Raw genomic sequence first — 20858 nt, forward strand, 5'->3', positions numbered from 1 at the left:
ATCTTTCCTGAAATGTGGTGCCCAGAACTGGACACAATACTCCAGCTGAGGCCTAATCAGTGTGGAACAGAGAGGAATTACTTCTCATGTCTTGCTTACAACACTCCTGCCAATACATCCCAGAATGATGTTTGCTTTTTTTGCAACAGTGTTACACTGTTGACTCATATTTAGCTTATGGTCCACTATGGCCCCCAGATCCCTTTCTGTAGTACTCTTTCCTAGGCAGTCATTTCCCATTTTGTATGTGTGCATCTGATTCTTCCTCCCTAAATGGAGTACTTTGCATTTTTCCTTATTGAATTTCATCCTATTTACTTCAGACCACCTAGGAATCAAGAATATAGGTCACATTTATAGGATGGGGGATTGTATTTTGGAAAGCAGTGACTGAGAAAAGGACTTTGTGGTTTTGGGGCATAGCCAACTGATCGCACTTTAAAAAGGATACTGACGAATTGGAAAAGGTTCAGAAAAGAATAATTCAAGCTCTGGAAAATCTGCCTTACTGTGAGAGAATAAAGAAGCTCAATCTATTTAGTTTATCCACAAGAAGGTTACGAGATGACTTGATCACTGCCTGTAAGTGTCTACATGGGGAGAAGATTTCTGATAATAGAGGGCTCTTTAATTTAGCCAAGGCATAATAAGATCCAATAGCTGGAAGCTGAAGCGAAACGAATTCAAAGTGGAAACAAGGTGTATTTTGGTTTTCAAAGTGTTTTAAACATAGGACAGACAGAAATTAGAAAAGAGCTTTTTGTGTCTGTTTTATTTTTAAAGCATTACAATACCCAAGAACAGGCATTGTTTTAAAATGCTGACAGAAAATGAACTAACACACAAACACCTTGTATTAAGGAAAACAAAAGTTTAGAAACCATAGGCTACAGGTGGAAAATGAATGCTATTGAGTTAGAAAGTTTGAGACTCAGAGTGTCTGAATAGATAGGGCACTGGACTGGGACTCAGGAGCAATGTTCCCTCTAATTATTTCCATCCATGTGTGGAATGAATTTTGATATGTGCACCAATATGGAGGTAATGTGCATGTGTGCCACCAGTAGAAACAAAAAACCTAGATATAATATATATTTTTAAAAAGTTACCATATGGATAATTACTCCAGCCAGGACAAGTTAGGCATTTTAGAATTCGCTACTCAAAGAATTAAATTTAAGCATAAAAGAGAAATAAAACGATGAAATGCACAGACCAGTCAAAAAACTAAAATAACACACTTTGAAAGAATAAAATTACAGAGAATATATGTGCATTGCAGGAAGTAGCAAGAAAAACAACAACAACAACAACAACACAAGTATGTGTTGGGAGGTGAGTGTGAAAGAGAGAGAGACAGAGTGTGTGTGTGTGACTGTGTGTGGGTGAGAGAGGGAGAGAGAGAGAGAGAGAGCGTGAGAGAGACAGTGTGTGTGTTTGTGTGTGTGTGAGAGACTGTGTGTGTGTGAGAGAGAGACACAGAGCCAGTTTGTGTGTGTGTGTGTGTGAGAGAGAGACACACACACACACACATAGAGACAGTGTGTGTATATGTGTGTGGGAGACAGAGACAGAATGTGTGTGTATGTGTGTGTGAGACAGAGAGAGAGAGAGAGAGACTGTGTGTGTGTGTGTGTGTGTGTGTGTGTGTGTGTGTGTAAAAGACGGAGACAGCAAGCAGGAAGGTCCCAGGAGCAACTGGCCAGGGACTCCAAGGCTGCAGAGCAGTTGGTGGAGGGGCATCTGAACACAAGTCACTGGATGTGTGCGGCTCTACTGATCAAATGCATGGCACTTGATTGACTCTTGGGTGGCCAAGCAGCTTACAGAGTATACTGCCTACGTTCTATTCTTTGGTCTACTGCTGATCTGCTATGCAACCATAAGCAAGTTACCTTTCTGCACCCCTGCTTCCCATCTCATGCTTTGTCTGTCTTGTCTCTTTAGACTGTAAGTTCTTTGGGGGCAGGGACTGTCTCTTCTTAAAGGATTATGCACCACATAACATAGTGGGGCCCTTATTTCAGCTGGAACCTACAGTTGCTATTGGAACACAAATATTAATAATAAATAATCAAATATTTCCTTCAAGAAAATTCTCACTGTATTAAAATTTGCATATCAAGTGACTGATACTGAGATACTGTACACTATCCCTCTGCCTTTGTATTGTGTGGGCCAAATTAGGGTCAACATTCAACAAAGAAGATTATGTTTGAAACCACTAGAGTGTAATTACATGAACAGTGTATCATAGCATTAGTACAGAGGTCCCCAAACTATGGGGCGTCCCCCTAGGGAGGCACAGAGGAACGTTTAGGGGGGCCACCTGGGGCCCGGGCCAGCTCCCACAGGCCAGCTCCCACCGGGCCACCCAGTTCTGCTGCTGGCCCTGGCTCCAGCTGCTGGCCCCGCACCCAGGGCCCTGGCTGCCAGCTATGCACCTGGGGCCCCAGCTGCTGGCCCCACACCGCGAGGTAAAAAGCTTAGGAACTACTGCATTAGTAGTATGCCTGGAATGATACTGTGTCTGCCTACAGAGATATTTCAAAGATTATCCAACAATGTATGAAAATCTATATTCTAGTACTATATTTAATTGGTGATCATACTCATCAAGGTGGATGGCTTAAACATTTAAAATGTTTTAAAGAAAAAACCTTGTCATTAGCCTCCTGACTCTTGACAAGGAGTCCCATTCTCCCCCAGTCTGATCTGGAAGGAAAAAATTAAGCCACAGATCATCCTAGGAGCGGACTATGCATGATGCATAGTTACCAGAAGCAGGAAGAGAGAGAGAAAGAGAGCAAGCCTAATTTCAGTACTATGCTGACACCACTCAACGTTAAGATCCAACAAGATCACATTACAAGGTGGCATGAAAAACACTGCAAAGAGAGTCACAGTGGGAGGACATTGGTTTGTACCGTCTACACAATTACCAAGTAAATATTTTGTATAATATCTAAATGCTTTCAAAAACTATTTAAGGAATAAAAAATTCAGGACCCCAATTCCTAGTGTCATTACATACACTTAACTGGCAAGAAGACTAACCATGATGTCATGGGGAATCTTGCACATATAGGGTTGTAGGGTCAGTCCCAATTAAACTTCACCTCGATTTTCTGTAGCTAAGCATTTTGCAGGAGTTGATATCTTTTAGTAGGATAATCTGCACTAAATAGATTCCACTGAAATTTTTTTTCTTAAACTACATAAGAGGAAAGCTTTCTGCGGTATTCTTGGAGCCTTAAAAACAACCAAATTGCTTTCCAAGTAGACTTAATAAAACAGGTAAAGTCCTGTGCTTTCCAGTTATCAAAAGTGTTTTTTTCAATGGCACTATTTCGATCCATAGAAAAACTCAGTGGATTATAATCACCTCAATAGCATCGTCATACATTTTCCTTGCCTCCGTGTCCATTTTGTCTGACATCAGCCAGGCTTTCAATAAGTATTCATAAAAACTGTCTCCCAGCCCGCCCACGGATGTGTGATCTGTAACAGAGAAAAAGAGAATAAAATGTAGGGGATTTTAATACAGTGCCACCTTGGATTTATCCAGGACAAAATTCTACATTTTATTTAAGCCCCTACCGTTTTTAAACCATCATTATTTTAATCCAGTTCAGCAGCTATTTCCCCTCAAACCTTTTATTTCATTTTCTTGGAATCTGTCCCACAGCAAGCATCAGTTTTCCTACTGTGCATGTTCAGTATTCCTCATTCTGTGTCACCTGCACAGTAAAGCTGACCCTTCCACGTCACAGATTTAATTTAAGGAATGTTTTGGCTCCATTATACAGAACTTAACCTTTTCATTGGTTGTTGTTGTTGTTGTTTTAAATAAATAAGAATGTATACTCTCAGATTCAGTAGCAGCAATATAGTTGGAACACGTAGCTATATAAATTGTTCAAACCCATGGGGAATCTGTTCTTTCAAGGACATTTTTATTATTCATCATGAAACAGTAACTTTCAGAACCTTGAGGGAAGGGATAGCTCAGTGGTTTGAGCATTGGCCTGCTAAACCCAGGGTTGTGAGTTCAATCCTTGAGGGGGCCATTTAGGGATCTGGGGCAAAAATGGGGGATTGGTCCTGCTTTGAGCAGGGGGTTGGACTAGATGACCTTCTGAGGTCCCTTCCAACCTTGATATTCTATGATTCATATTCATATTCTTTCACAGTTAAATTGGTGACTACTTTCCTTTGCAGAATACAGTGCAAGCCTTGTTCTGTTACCCCAGGTATAGTTCAACTGGAGCTGGGTAACTGAACAAGGCGTGCACTGTTCACTACATTGTTAGCTGTGCTTTCTTGCATATCTATTAGAATCCAACACCAATGAATGCTGGGTCTCCTTAAGTACATACACAGTGATCCTTACTGTGATGATTTCAAGGGCTGCTTATCCTAAGAAGTCACAATTATCACATTCAAATGCATGTTCACATGCACCCACAGACAGCACTTTAAGGACATCAGAGAACACCTGTGACGATTTGGAGAATCTACATACTTAATGCATGCTGTTTGATATTGGGGACTCTCCATGTGTACCTGTGTCAGACCACGAGTTTTACTTTCAATGTGGGGTTTGTTTTCCTTCTCTGCTGTTTTTTACCTTCATATTAAGCTAAAACCCACAGGAGGTGACAGAAGTTCTTGCCAAGGAAATTAAAATAAATAAAAAGAGGGTTTTTTAGGCCATGTCAACACTAGCACTTTTGTTGGTAAAACTTTTGTTGGTCAGGGGTGTGGAAAAAACACACCCCTGACTGACATAAGTTACACTAACAGAAGCGTCAGTGTGGATGGCGCTATATTGGTGGGAGATGCTCTCGCCCGACATAGCTACTGCCACTCATTGGGGGTGGTTTAATTATGTCGGCATAGAGCAGCTACACTGGAGACCTTACAGGGGTGCAGCTGCAGCAGTACAGCTGTGCTGCTGTAAGGTCTGTAGTGTAGACATAGCCTTAGTTACATAAATGAAAAGGGAATAAGGAAGGATGAGGTTGGGCTGCTACACAGTGTGGATGGGAAGGAGATTAAAGATAATCTAGGTATGGCCCCCAAACCAAATCAATACTTGGCCTCAGTTTTCAGTAAGGATGATAAAATAGAGCATGTGCATGAAGACAGTACGGCTGATGGAAATGAGTGTCTAGAACTGGAAATTACCACACGAGGTTGAAGAAAAATGTAAAGAGCTTAATGTGCTCAAGCGGTGGAGACTGGGTAATTTTCATCCCAGAATACTGAAAGAACTGGCATATGAGATTCCTAGTCCAGGAGCAAGGATTTTTAATAAATCTATTTTGGGGGCAGTACCATATGACTAGAGAACGGCTAACATTGTACTTATATTTAAGAAAAGGGGGAAAAAAGTGATCCAGGCAATTACAGACCTGTTATTCAGACCATAACAGGGTTCAAAAAGGAACTAGATAAATTCATGGAGGATAGGTTCTTTAATGGCTATTAGCCAGGATGGGCAGGAATGGTGTCCCTAGCCTCTGTTTGCCAGAAGCTGGGAATGAGCAACAGGGGATGGATCACTTGATGATTACCTGTTCTGTTCATTCCCTCTGGGGCACCTAGCACTGGCCACTGTCAGAAGACAGGATACTGACTAGATGGACCTTTGGTCTGACCCAGTAGGGCCATTCTTATGTTCTCAGTAGCATGCAAGGTTTTAGAGAAAATTGTGAAGAAAAGAACAATTAAATTCATCGAGGTAAGTGGTAAAGAGGATGGAACGCAACATGGGTTTAGCAAAGGCAGATCATGCCAGACTAACCAGATTTCCTTCTTTGAGAAAATAACTCATTTTTTAGATAAGGGAAGTCAGTAGATCTAATATATTTGGACTTCAGTAAAGTGTTTGATGTCCCCTGTGGGTCCACGGACAGAATAGGCCCACTGCTCCTCCTGCATGTCATAAGAGGTGACTAAAAGGGGGCTGCCTGGAAAGGGATGGGCTCCACTAGGTTAGAAATTTGCCCAAGACACACCATACGATGAGCAAGTCAACAATGTCCATACTGGACTGATCGCAGCCTGGGTTAATAATGACCGCGCCATCCATCTCCCACCAGGGCAGACGCGATAACTATACTACTGGTGTAACCCCATCAAAGAGGATCCGTGGAAGAGATAACATCACCATAGCCACATGGAATGTAAGTACATTGAGACAAATAGGGAGGCTGAAAGAACTCATGTACAAAATGGAACAATACACCTGGCACCTCCTAGAAATCTCTCAGGTCAGATGGAAGAACTTTGGAGAGGTACTAACGGTAGAAGGCTATGTACTCTATTACAGTGGAAAGGACAAACATTTCAACAGCATAGGATTTTTTGTGCATAAAGATATCAAGAATTCAGTATTAGGATGCTGCCTAATGTCCAGCAGGTTTATTTCTAGCCGTCTTTAAGGCAGTACCGTTTAATATCACAGTGGTACCAGTCTATGCCCCTACAACAGGCTATCACAATGAGCAAATTGAAGATTTTTACAATCAGCTCCAAGACATCATCGATAAGGTACACATGAAAGATATCCTGATTGTACAAGGAGATTGGAATGCTAAATTGGATACTGATGCACAGGCATATTGGCGAGATTATTGTGGCCCTTTCTGTAATGCGGTAACCAACGAGAGAGGATTGAGATTTTTGGAGTTTGCCAGCTATAACAATCTGGCTCTTGCAAACACATTAGGAGCACATAAAGCATCCAGATGATCAACAAGACATGCACCTAATGGTCTACATCATGGTGCAAAATCAATTTCATTCTGGGATTAACAGAGCTAAAACAAGGAGCTTCCCCTGTGCTGATATTGGAAGTGATCACGACCTTATGATGCTAAATTTTTATCTGCAGCTAAGGAAAATCATCAGGCCAAAGTTCACCAAAACCAAGTTTGACTTAGAAAGACTCAGAGACCAAAACATTGCAGAGTCATTCCAAGCAATGATCGGTGGAAAATTTGCCCCGCTGCTTGCTCTAGAGGAAGACATAGAAACAATGACCAGCAATGGGACATCCTTGGGAAACATCGTAAGAAGACAAAACCATGGGTCACAAATGAAATACCACAAATGTGTGACATTAGAAGAGAACTTAAGAGAGACAAGAACAGCTGTGAGGGAGCTGATAAATACAGAGCGATTGGCAGAAAGATCAAGAAAGGAATGAAGGTGGCCAAGGAGATATGGATTGAAAAACAATGCTCTAAAACTGAAGAGTGTATCAATAATAAAAATAGCAAACGAGCCTTCCAGGTTGTAAAAGATCTGACGAAGGAAAGATGGACCAAAGCTAACGCAATTCAAGACAAAGAAGGGAACAGTCTTACAGAAGAAATGGACATCATCAATAGGTGGACAAACTACTGCTCTGATCTATACAATCACTAGACAGACGGAGATCCTAATGTCTTAGACAGCCCAGATTCAACAGAGGAGGATGACTATCCAACACTATGTGAAGAAGTGGAGACAGCTGTGAAATCACTCAAGAACGGAAAGGCTACAGGTATTGACAACATCCCAGCCAAACTGATGAAATTCGGAGGAGAAATAGTAATAGATAAACTCACCAAGATCTGCAACAAGATCTGGCAGACCGGTGAGTGGCCCTCCACATAGACACAGTCACTAATAATCACTCTGCCAAAGAACGGCAACCTGCAATTGTGTCAAAATTACTGGACTATAAGCTTAATTAGCCATCCCAGAAAAGTGATGTTGAAAGTCATATTGAACAGATTGAAGCCACAAGCAGTACTTATAACACCAGCAGGACATCTACCATGTCTTTGTTTACTTCAAGAAGGTGTTTGACAGAGTATGGCACAAAGCTCTCTGGGCAACCATGAAGAAGTACAATGTTGGTCATAAGTTTATTCTTATAATTAAATATCTGTATGACAAAGCCAGCAGCGCAGTTCTCGTCAATGGCACAATAGGAGAGTGATTTCGCACCACTGTTGGAATCCAGCAAGGCTGCCTTCTTTCGCCCACACTGTTCAAGATCTACTTGAAGCGCATAATGACTGATGCCGTAGAAGATCACATATGCACAGTCAGCATAGGGGGGCGAACAATCTCAAATCTTCAGTTCACTGATTACATTGATGGCCTGGCAGGCAGTGAAGATGAACTTGTCAACCTTCTGAAACGATTGGATGAAACCTCCGCAAAATATGGCATGGAAATCAGTGCAGAGAAAACGAAGCTGATGACAAACAAATGTGATGGGATCAGTTCACATATCACTGTCAGTGGACAAGCGCTGAAGATAGTGAAACAGTTCAAGTATTTGGGGGCAATCATCATTGATGAAGGATCTAAAGCAGAAATTTGAGCAAGAACTGCGCAAACAACAGCAGCAGTGGTAAAGCTAAAGCCAGTTTGGAGGGATAAGAACATCTCCCTGGAATCCAAACTGAAACTGCTGCATGCATTGGTCATCTCCATTTTTCTGTATGCATGCGAGACATGGGCCCTTACAACAGAACTTGAACAGAAAATACACGTAGTAGAGATGATATACTTCCGTAAAATCCTGGGCATCTCCTACTTCGACCACGTCACTAATGAAGAGGTCCACAACATCATCACCCAATGCACTGGGTCATATGAAGACCTCCTGATGACCGTGAAGAAGCACACGCTGAAGTGGTACGGCCATGTAACAAGATCATCTGGCCTATTCAAGATCATCCTCCAAGGGGCAGAACAAGAGAAGAGAAGAAGAGGTAGACAGAAGAAGAGATGGATTGACAACATAAAAGAGTGGACAGGAATGGACTTCGCGAAGACTCAAGCACTGACACACAATCGTCAGGGGTGGAGGCAATTGGTTGATTGCTCATCAACGATGGTGCCCCAACAACCAATGCGGTTATGGGAGTGATGATGATGATGAAAGTGTTTGATACAATACCACATAGGAAATTATTAGTTAAATTAGAGAAGATGTGGATCAGTACAGGCATTGTAAGGTGGATAAGGAATTGGCTAAAGGGGTGAAGGCAACGGGTTGTGCTGAAAGATGAACTATCAGACTGGAGGGAGGTTACTAGTGGAGTTCCTCAAGGATGGGTCTTTGGCACAAAAAATACTATTAATGACCTGGGCACAAAAAAAAAGTATTATTAATGACCTGGTCAGAAAAAGTAGCAGTGTACTAATGAAATGTGCTGATGATACCAAGTTGGGCGGCATTGCCAATACAGAGGAGGATCGGAACATTACACAGGAAGATCTGGATGACTTTGAAGACTGGAGTGACAGAAATGGGATGAAATTCAATAGCAAAAATACAAGATCATGCACTTATGATCTAATAATAAGAATTTCTGCTACAATCTGGGAGACTCATCAATTGCAAGCGACACAGGAGGAGAGAGACCTGGCTGTGTGGGTTAATCACAGGATGACTATATGCCACCAATGTCCTGTGGCAGTGAAAAAGGCAAATGCAATCCTAGAATGACAGGCAAGGCATTTCCAGTAGAGGTAGAGATGGATTAATGCCATTTACAAGGCATTGGTAAGACCTCATCTGGAATACTGTGCACAATTCTGATCGCTCATGTTCAAGAAAAAGTAAACTGGAACATGTGCAAAGAAAAGCTACTAGGATGATTGGGGAATGGAAGGCTTGAGAGGATACTGGAAGAGCTTGGCTTGTTCAGTCTAGCAAAAAGAAAGCTGAGGGGGATATGATTGTGCTGTATAAACATATTAGGGGGTAAATACCAGGGAGGGTGAAGGACTATCTAAGCTAAAGGATGATGTTGTAACAAAAACAAATGGATATAAACTGGCCATGAACAAATTCAGTCTGGAAATTAGAAGATTTCTAACCATTAGAGGGATGAGGCTCTGGAACAGCCTCCTAATAAGAGTTGTGGGTGCAAACAACTTAGTTTTAAGAGAGAGGGGGACACATTTATGAGTGCAATTGTGTGATGGGGTTGCTTGTCATGGTGGGAGGAAGGCTCAACAGCCTTACTTCTGGTTTATGTCTTATGTTACTAAAGCTCATGCTTTAGGGTTTCAGCTGGCCACTGCAGAGGTCTGGAAGGGATCCCTCCCACTCCCTACAACATATTCTGGGAGGTTTATCATCTCCTTCCTTTGAAGCATTAGGGATGGCCACAACTGTAAATGGAATAATGGGCAGCAGTGGCCAAGGCTCTAAGGTGGCACCGAGCATTCACTTTCTCAGGTGCTTGGTTGGCTGGCTCTTAGTCTCATGCTCAGGATCTAACTGATCACCATATGTGGGACTGGGAAGAAATTTCCTCCCAAGTTGGATTGGTGGTAATGTTGGGGGCTTTTCACCCTCCCCTGTAGTGTGTGGGTGCAAGTCACTTGTCAGGATTTATCTGGGTATACCTCACTTAATACCCTACCATTATGGGGGTCTCAAGCACTGGTGCACCTCAGTCCTTCCTATTCCCTGTCTGTGGCACATAATAGTCTAGTCTCCTGGGGGTCTCCTTTACTTTTGTCTCATTTCCGTTGTCGGGCTTAATGTGCAGGTAGTGTTGGTGTCCTGTGATATACAGGAGATCAGATTAGATGACCTAGTGATCCCTTCTGGTCTAAAACTCTAAGACTCTGTGACAGGGTTAACAATAGAGAGTCATTAATTCAAATGGACAACTCTCAGACAAAGAGATGGTTATTATGGTGGCAGTGTGATGGATCTGTAACAGTGTGAATTACATAAGTGCCAAGAGCAGCGAAAACAAGTACCCTAAGAAGGGAAAAGCACAGAGAAAAGTCTCAATGGTCTTTTTGGGAAAGGAATAGTAAAAGACAGACTGGAGAAATGAATTATGAACAGCTGAAGAAAAATTGTCTGGTTGGGCTATGCAAAAAAAAGCAGCTCAACTGTTACTGAGGATCAAACAAAGCACAGCTAATACTTGCTGTATTCTCAGGACCAGAAGAGGAATGATGGTTCACTGCCACCAACATTAGGGATGGCCACAATCCCAGACTACTGCAGTGGGCAGCACAGCATGGGGAGGAGGTGACCAGCCCTCTGTGGAGAAAGAAGTGGTTCGGGACTATTTAGAAAAGCTGGACCTGCACAAGTCCATGGGGCCGGACAAGTTGCATCCGAGAGTGCTAAAGGAGTTGGCGGATGTGATTGCAGAGCCATTGGCCATTATCTTTGAAAACTCATGGAGATCCGGGGAAGTCCCAGACGACTGGAAAAAGGCTAATGTAGTGCCCATCTTTAAAAAAGGGAAGAAGGAGGATCCTGGGCACTACAGGCCAGTCAGCCTCACCTCAGTCCCTGGAAAAACCATGGAGCAGGTCCTCAAGGAATCAATTCTGAAGCACTTAGAGGAGAGGAAAGTGATCAGGAACAGTCAGCATGGATTCACCAAGGGCAAGTCATGCCTGACAAATCTAATTGCCTTCTATGACGAGATAACTGGTTCTGTGGATGAAGGGAAAGCAGTGGACGTGTTGTTCCTTGACTTTAGCAAAGCTCTTGACATGGTCTCCCACAGTATTCTTGCCAGCAAGTTAAAGAAGTATGGGCTGGATGAATGGACTATAAGGTGGATAGAAAGCTGGCTAGATTTTCGGGCTCAACGGGTAGTGATCAATGGCTCCATGTCTAGTTGGCAGCCGGTATCAAGTGGAGTGCCCCAAGGGTCGGTACTGGGGCTGGTTTTGTTCAATATCTTCATAAATGATCCGGAGGATGGTGTGGATTCCACCCTCAGCAAGTTTGCAGATGACACTAAACTGGGAGGAGAGGTAGATACACTGGAGGGTAGGCATAGGATACAGAGGGACCTAGACAAATTGGAGGATTGGGCCAAAAGAAATCTGATGACGTTCAGCAAGGACAAGTGCAGAGTCCGGCACTTAGGACGGAAGAATCCAATGCACCGCTACAGACTAGGGACCGAATGGCTCAGCAACAGTTCTGCAGAAAAGGACCTAGGGGTTACAGTGGACGAGAGGCTGGATATGAGTCAACAGTGTGCCCTTGTTGCCAAGAAGGCCAATGGCATTTTGGGATGTATAAGTAGGGGCATTGCCAGCAGATCGAGGGACGTGATCGTTCCCCTCTATTTGACACTGGTGACGCCTCATCTGGAGTACTGTGTCCAGTTTTGGGCCCCACACTAAAAGAAGGATGTGGAAAAATTGGAAAGAGTCCAGCGGAGGGCAACAAAAATGATTAGGGGACTGGAGCACATGAGTTATGAGGAGAGGCTGAGGGAACTGGGATGTTTAGTCTACGGAAGAGAAGAATGAGGGGGGATTTGATAGCTGCTTTCAACTACCTGAAAGGGGGTTCCAAAGAGGATGGCTCTAGACTGTTCTCAGTGGTAGCAGATGACAGAACAAGGAGTAATGGTCTCAAGTTGCAGTGGGGGAGGTTTCGGTTGGATATTAGGAAAAACGTTTTCACTAGGAGGGTGGTGAAACACTGGAATGTGTTACCTAGGGAGGTGGTAGAATCTCCTTCCTTAGAAGTTTTTAAGGTCAGACTTGACAAAGCCCTGGCTGGGATGATTTAATTGGGGATCAGTCCTGCTTTGAGCAGGGGGTTGGACTAGATGACCTCCTGAGGTCCCTTCCAACCCTGATATTCTATGATTCTATGAACATAAATCTTTTTCCCCTCTGGGTTGGCCTGGGTATGATATCCATAGCAACCCTGAAAAATTAATGAATAGATGGTGTGTGTACAAATAATAAGGCCTGGGGTCACACACTGAATGAGGAAAATAAAAAAAATATGAAAAAATGAGGCAGGGGTCCTGTGCAAAAATAGTATCTGATCATGTAATTAAAGACTGTATCATAATGCATATGCACAAGGGGGCTGACTTTTCTCTTTTTTATGTGCTTGATCTTGCTACATTAATGTTCTTTTAACTTTGTTTTCATAAGTAAGCGCCTACTTTATTTTAAAAAGAGCATACTGAAAAAAAAACCCATCATCATGTGGAAGCATTTTGACCCAAGATATATCATTAGCAGAGATGGAACCATTAGATCCACAGCACAGCCCTCTACCTCTTCAACTAACAGAGCAACTGTTAGCATTAGGAGGTTGCTATCCTCTGTATTGACCAATCACTGAAGGCGGATAAGATATACATTTTGTCAGTGTGTTTCATAACTACTTGCTAGACAGCAGAGAAACACTCGGACTCAGGAATCCTGGGTTCTAGTCAGATTCTAGAAATAAGTGTGGTTCTAAAAGTTACAGACAGTGTAACCCACACACCGTCTGAGTGTGGTGTTCTGTCCCATCTAGTGGCCACTTAAACAGAGAGATAAAATGACTCTGCTCTACAGCCTTAGCTAACAGCCAATTAGCTTTCAGCTCATGCTGTAAAGGCTCATGCATTAAGCTCCGGAGCGCCCCAGTTCAATCCTGCCTGCCGCCGACTGGGGTCTGTCGGCGTTACACTAGCACATAGATTTGGCATGTTCATTATGAAAGGCAGGGTGAGTGAATGGATGAAAGACTTAATCTGCTGTACTGGAAACACAGGTTCTGTTCCCAAGTTCTGAAACTAAAAGTAACCTTGTTAGTCCATCTGTAAAATAGGAGTGAATCATATTTGAATGCTTCCTAACATACTTACTCAGTAACAATAACTATGAAATGTATAGAATTATGGCGTTCAGCTCACCACATCTTCTCCTAAATCAAAGCATATCTACCAGATTTGTGCATCTGTGACATTTCTCATCAGTAAGAAATCTCTCTTGCACCTTGTACAGATCCACTATTCCTGAAGGACCAATACACCTCAGGATCACCACTCCTCATAGCACTTAAATTTCTTTATAGTGAAAACAAGCAGAAGTTTATATAACGAAGAACAGATATCCAAGAACAAGCAAGCAAAGTATTGGAAACAAATGATTACATACAAAATAAAAACATAACGCACTTTCTAGACCCTAAACTTAACTACCAAGGCATTCTCATGCCATATAGAGCAAAAGCTCACCCAATATTCTTACAGTGTATTACAGCCAAGCTTGGCTGTGATCTTCCACTCATGAGACAAGTCAAGCTGTGCTCTTGCCTCTTCAGTGGTTGTGACCAGTGGGTGACTGGGAACCAGAGGCAGTCAGGCTCAGTGAATCCAGAAGCTCTTTGGGAGGGGGAGTGGAAGGGACAGGAAAGTCTGAGGCATTCTCTCCTGTTCTGATCTTGCTTCCCATTGCTATTTTCTACCCCTGCTCCCTCCAGATTAGCTCCCTTCAGGTTAGAGTTAGAAGCTAGGGTCAGAGCACCTAGCAGTTCTGCTCCTTTCCCTGCTTCCATGACCCCTTTTTGTGGGTCCCTGAAAGTGTGTGTGGTGGGGGGCAGGTGAAAGGACTCTCCTGGGTACTGGGGGGCACATAACTTCACTCCTTCCTCCCCCTCCCAGTATTCTCTAGGCAGTACTGAAGAACTCTTATTTTAAGGACTAATGGGGGATTGGGGAGTTCATACAATAAAAAATTCTTAAAACTGAACATCTCAAAATTACAGTGCATAAATGTATTCATTGTTCAATGATAGTGTACATAATTAGGGCCCTACCAAAGTTACAGTCCATTTTGGTCAATTTCATGGTCATAGTATGGTATTGCCACCCTCACTTTTGCACTGCTGCTGGTGGGGCACTGCCTTTAGAGCTGGGTACCTGGTCAACAGCCGCCGTTGTCTGGCCGCCCAGCTCTGAAGGCAGCGCAGAAGCAAGGGTGGCAATACCATGACTCCCCTAAAATAACCTTGCAACCCCCCCACAACTCCTTCTTGGGTCAGGTCCCCCAGTTTGAGAAATGCTGGTCTCCCCCATACACAAGAGACCAGACTTCATGGTTCGTGATTAATTTTTCATAGCCATGAATTTGGTAGGGCCCTATACATCAATGGTTTTCAAACTGCGGGCCGCGACCCAGTACTGGGTTGCAGAATGTAAGGCACTGGGTCGCGGCGGCTCTGGTCAGCACTGTCAACCAGGCCGTTAAAAGTCCCGCCAGCAGTGTTGCCAGGCTAAGGAAGCGGCCAGGAAGCAGGTCCGGAAGTGGCCAGCAGCAGGTCCGGCTCTGCATTCCCATTAGCCGGTTCCTGCGGGTGAGAGCCGCATGGAGCTGCTTGCACACCTCCACCTAGGAGCCGGACCTGCTGCTGGCCGCTTCCAGGGCGCAGATATGGCAAATATGGTAGGGGAGATTCCAATAATCATTTTATGATCCACAGCAGTTTCAGCATTCCTGAATATAAACATAGCTGCCACGGTGCCTCTGGAAAATTGTGGTTTTGAGTCATTCATGCTCCATTCTTTCATATTGGTCCTACTCCCCAGCCAGACTACATGTTCAATGGTGCACTGCTGTCTCTCCCTGCGGCTGAGCCACAACTCAGATGGATGCAGATTGTCAGCCCAACCCAAAACATGTTGTTTATATTTTACTTGGCAGAAAATCTTGCCAAAATCTCTCTTTTCCCAATTTTGATGAAAACTGATTTTCTGATAGGTAAGTATTTTGTTAGAAAATTTCTGACCTGCCCTTATCCGGAAATAGTCCTGTACATCATTCCATAGAACCAAAAAGGAAGTCTCAAAAATTTTGATTTCTTGGGTTTGTAATGGTTTATAAAATGAATCTTGATGCTGTACACTAATTGAAGCCAGAACTGTATTTACAATAAGATCCATTAATGCACTCCCCTGATACTGGGGATCTATTCTCAGGCAAGGCATGTTATGCACAGTGCCAGCTAGTGGCTGAACAATATAATACAGTTTATCATTCCACTACAGAGAAAAGGTGGTGGCTTTTTTAATTTCAGAACTGCTGGCAAAGAACTCATCTCCTGCTGAGATACTATCTCTGGGAGCTCCGATGACTCTTACCTTTGGATCTAACTGAAATTTTTTTGGCTTCCATGGAACTGATGGACGATCCGATAAGATCTCACAACTTCAGTTACCATCTCTATGCCAGTGACCTGCAAATTAACTTTTCTCCCTCCACAAGGCAAGTGGGAAGGGACAGAATGAAAGGGTGATTGTGAGAATATGCACCCCTGTATTCACACCCTACATACTATTTAATAATCTTTGTATCAAATATGCGTTGTGAGGTATCATTTGAAAACCAATAACTCTCCAGGCAATAATATTATGGGCAAATGTGTGTAGCAACATTATATGTAAAGTTAAGAACATAAGCTGAAATTATGACTGAAACATGTTTACCAGACAGGTCTGGTACCAGACAACCTGTTTCTCAAAGACAAGGAACAAGGCGGGGGGAAAGCAGTGAATGTGAAATATCTTGACTTTAGCTAAGCTTTTGATACAGTCTCCCACAGTATTCTTGCCAGCAAGTTAAATAAGCATGGATTGGATGAAAGCTGGCTAGACTGTCAGGCTCAATGGGTAGTGATCAATGGCTCGATGTCTAGTTGGCAGCCGGTATCAAGTGGAGTGCCCCAGGAGTCGGTCCTGGGGACGGTTTTGTTCAACATCTTTATTAATGATCTGGATGATGGGACTAATTGCACCCTCAGCAAAGAGTGAGTGGACTATAAAAGTGAGGGGGCAAAACCATCCCAAGGTATTCCATCTCTCTTTCTCTCCCTAACTCTCTCTCTCTTTCACCTAAGACAACAAAGGAATCAGTCCTTTGACTTTGTGAGAGATCCTGACCTGAAAATTCAGACAGCAATGTTGCTGGGAACATGTGGTAAGGATTTTACCTTGAACCAAGTCTAGCTTGTTAAGTTTTAGGCCCAAGAAAGTGTTTTATTTTTATTTCTCTTGTAACCATTCCGACTTTAATGCCTAATACTTATACTCACTTAAAATTTCTCTTTGTAGTTAAATAAACTTTTTTTTTATTTTTTAATCAAAACTAATCCAGTGTTGTATTTAAATGGAGCTATTTGGTAACTCAATTTAAAGCAGCAGGCTGTTGCATATTGACCCTTACAGGGGCAATGACCCTTTAATATCTGAACTGCCAGGAGAGGGCTGGACAGTGAAAAATACCCATTTTGGGAAAAATGCAGGACGAGAAGCATGTCGGGGTCACTTGGCAAGTAGTAACAAAGGCTGCTGGAAGTCAGTGTGTTGTTGACAGGCTGCTGGGGTCAGAGTTGCTGGACCAGGCTTGTAGCTATACACAGACACACAGAATGTGACCTGCATGCTGTCTAGCTGTCTGTGAGTGGCCCAGCTTAAGAGCTACAATAGTAATATACAAAAGGTGACATAACCTCTCACTGGTCTGGATTGCACCCTGGAATGTGACAGTGATCTCTCTTCTTGGAAGTCCCTCTGTCAACTCAAATGGGTTAATTAGTGAAAGAGTCACCCCAAAGAGAAGTGATTGTGTATATTATGTACATTCAACTTTACAAGATAATTTAGTGTATTTATTTTATGGTATTTTCATTTAAAATCAGTTAATGAGGAATACACCTAGCGTGGTCTAATTAGTCTCCTCCAGAAGCTAATTATCTAAGTCAGTAAACAATCCCAATGATTTCTCATTTACACGAGACACTGACTCTGGTGCCAGAGTTGCAATCAGGAATGAGAAATGACAGTACTTTGAAAAGACTTCAGACCTGGCATCCAGTCAAAGTATATTAGACTCAGAGCTTCCATGCAATCAAGATGACATATGATCCATAAAAGACTGCCTTTTTAAAAAGAGCTGCAGTGGAAACTCAGCTTTGCAATCAATCATTACCGCTTCAACTTTCTGAATGTGTGGTCAAGACTGGTTCTCTAGACACCTCCATCAGGAAACCTAACAACACAGGTGGAAACACTGTGACTGTAGTATGATGAGAACGTTAATAATGGAAATGGATGAAAGCAAAATACTGGTCAGTTGTCATTTACAGAAAAAGCCGAACATTTCAGTTTCCAGATATGAGGCAGTTGAGCAAAGACAGAACAAAATGGTAATACACTAGTTAGTTCAGTTAAGATAGTCCTGTGGTGGGAATAAGACTGAAAGGATGGTGCAGTGTAAGTAACTCCAGAATTCCTTACAAAACATATGGTGGAATCAAAAAATTTAAGGGTCTTATTTTCCCAGTGCCTGGAGGCAATAGGAGTTTAAATGAGAGTGATTAGGTTAAGGCTGAATTGAACAAGATGGAAGAGATGCTCTTAGGAAGGGAAGCATTTGCAAAGGGCAGAGGGATGGTTTGGTGCCTCCTCATTAATGAGGCTGTAAAACTACCATTTGCCAAGGACAAGAAAGTTTGCGATCTGGGATCCCACAGTTCCTGGAGTCCTAGATGGCACGAGTGACTAGAAACCTCTTTCTCATGAGCTTGATTGCAGAGACAATTGTGCCCATATCTGATGACTGAGGACATTGTCACAGGTGGTCTTTGACACTTCCTGATGAGGTGATATGTCCTTGGGATGGAATGTACCAGACGTTTGCTACACTCTGCTGGAGGCCCCGCTGCCTTGGTACGCCCCACCAGAAGAAGGTGTCTTTTAGGAGGAAAGGTTTAGTGCTCCAGGAGTGACCTAGAAAAGCCATCCCAAATCAGCTGTGCATGGAGTACTGATCATCCAGCAGCTAGAACGGCTAGGAACAGGCAGAAGCCACTCAGGGCCCAGCAGGCAAGATAAAAAAAGGGTGGCTGCTTTTTTCAAGAGCTAGTTCTGGGTGAAGCTGGGACAGGGTAGGAAAGCTCTAGACACAAGAATGGCTATACTGGGTCATACAAATCGTCCATCTAGCCCACTATCCCGTCTTCCAACAGTGGCCAGTGCCAGATGCTTCAGAGGGAATGAACAGAACAGGGCAATTATCGAGTGATCCATCCCCTGTTGTCCAGTCCCATCTTCTGGCAGTCAGAGGTTTAGGGACACATGTAGCAGGGGGTTGCGTCCCTCACCATGGACCTAACCTCTGTGAACTTATCTAATTCATTTTTTAATCCAGTTGTAAGCCTTGCTGGAGTCCTAGGCACAATTAGCTGTGTGATCCAAAGGCTGTGAACCAGAGTAGGCCTTGGCAGAATAGTACCATACTAGGTGTCAGCTAACCAAGTAAGCACATTCCTGACCGGAGAGGATGGTACAAGAACACCCAGAGTTCTCAAGTAACTACCTCAACAAATTCCCAAGAGATTGTACAGGAAAACGCCAACCCCTCATAAGATAAGGAAGGGATGACAGGATAATGGATAAGAATGTTTTGTTCGAACTAGCAGGTACAAGTTATAAGGTGGGTAACTAACAACATCTGGAGTGTTATATGTAACTTGTTTGTATCAATGTATAAAAGGAGAAGTCAAAGGAAGGGCATCTTTATATCAGCCAAGGGGACAGCATCCTGTTATCTTGACAGAGTGTTTACCTTGTCACAGGCAATAATGTGTTTGTGTCCCTGTGACCTGTTTGACAGGGTGCTACTACTGCGCTTTACTGTCAATAACCCTGGCTGAGCGCCTTCACCACCAAACCGAGCCTGTATTCTTTCTTTATGAATGACATCAAGGTCTGATGAATCACCACGCTGCACTCTCTGCTAGTGCAACTAACACTGCAGCTCTATGAATAGCAGCAGTAGGAGCATTAACAACTCTGCACCATCAGCAACACTGCATAGCACTAACAACACTGGTGAACCCGACGTAATATTTTTGGCTTTCACAACATCCCCTAGCATTGAGTTCCACAGGTTAACTGTGCATTGTGTGAGGAAGCAATGCCTTATGTTTGTTTTAAAGCTACTGTCTATTACTTTTATTGGGTGACCCCTGGCTCTTGTGTTGTGTGAACGGGTAAATAACATTTCCCTATTCACTTTCTCCACACGATCCATGGTTTTATAGACCTCTATCATAGCCCCCCTTAGTCTTCTCTTTTCGAAGATGAACAGTCCCGGTCCTTTTTTAATATCTCCTCATATGAAAGCTGTTCCATACCCCTAGACATTTTTGTTGCCCTTCTCTATACCTTTTCCAATTCTAATATATATATATTTTTGAGATAGGGTGACCAGAACTGCCAAGTGTGGGTTTATCATGGATTTATATAGAGATATTATGGTATTTTCTATCTTTTTATCTATTCCTTTCCTACCAGTTCCTAACATTGTTAGCTTTTTTCAGTGCCACTGCACACTGAGCAGATATTTTCAGAGAACAATCCACAATGACTCCAAGATCTCTTTCCTGAATGGAAAAAGATAATTTAGAACCCATCATTTCTCCCCTCTCTCTTAATTCAAGAAGCCTGGTCTGCTCTGGACTGGACCTAACTATGACTGCATATTTTTGTTTGAGCTGAAAGACTGTTTTTTACTTTGCAGGATGTAAGGCGCAGGTGGACCATCCTGAGCTGAATATGGATTTGACTTCCGTAAGATTAGGAAAGCTCACTTCTTGAGACACTCCACTGGCTCAGGTGAAGGGATAATAATTATGTGTACTTCAGAGTCCTCATTATTGGATGAGACCTCATACCTTTACCTTAGGAGGAAAGCAAATATCACTGACTCCCCATTTTACAGATAGAGTAATGAGAAGTTGCATAAAGGTACTTCCAGCAGAGTACAGAATAAAACCCAGGGGTGATCTCTTGACACTACTGAAGTCAAATAGGACCTTTCTCATTGCCTTCATTAGCAAGAGGATTTCATCCAAGATTTTTAATATGGATGAGATTTGGGTCTGGAATTAGCCACTGTGCCTTTCAGAATAAATGTGCCAAACCTATGTGCTTGGCTGTGCTGTTTGTAACCACTGGATGATACTCCTCTCCAGAACCATGATTAGAATCCAGGAT

The 20858-nt window shown here is 42.9% G+C and overlaps 1 protein-coding gene across 1 annotated transcript in view; it reads right to left on the reverse strand.

Moving 5' to 3' along the window:
• The window catches only part of MAN1A2 (mannosidase alpha class 1A member 2), a 307541-nt gene that overhangs the window by 55460 nt on the left and 231223 nt on the right, over nucleotides 1-20858 (reverse strand). Inside the window, exon 9 of the mRNA XM_074975205.1 lies at nucleotides 3386-3501. Coding sequence (XP_074831306.1) covers nucleotides 3386-3501 — 116 coding nt within the window. The remainder of the gene's footprint in view (nucleotides 1-3385; nucleotides 3502-20858) is intronic.

This window comes from Natator depressus, chromosome 1, assembly GCF_965152275.1.
Source record: "Natator depressus isolate rNatDep1 chromosome 1, rNatDep2.hap1, whole genome shotgun sequence".
NCBI classification, from domain to species: Eukaryota; Metazoa; Chordata; order Testudines; family Cheloniidae; genus Natator; species Natator depressus.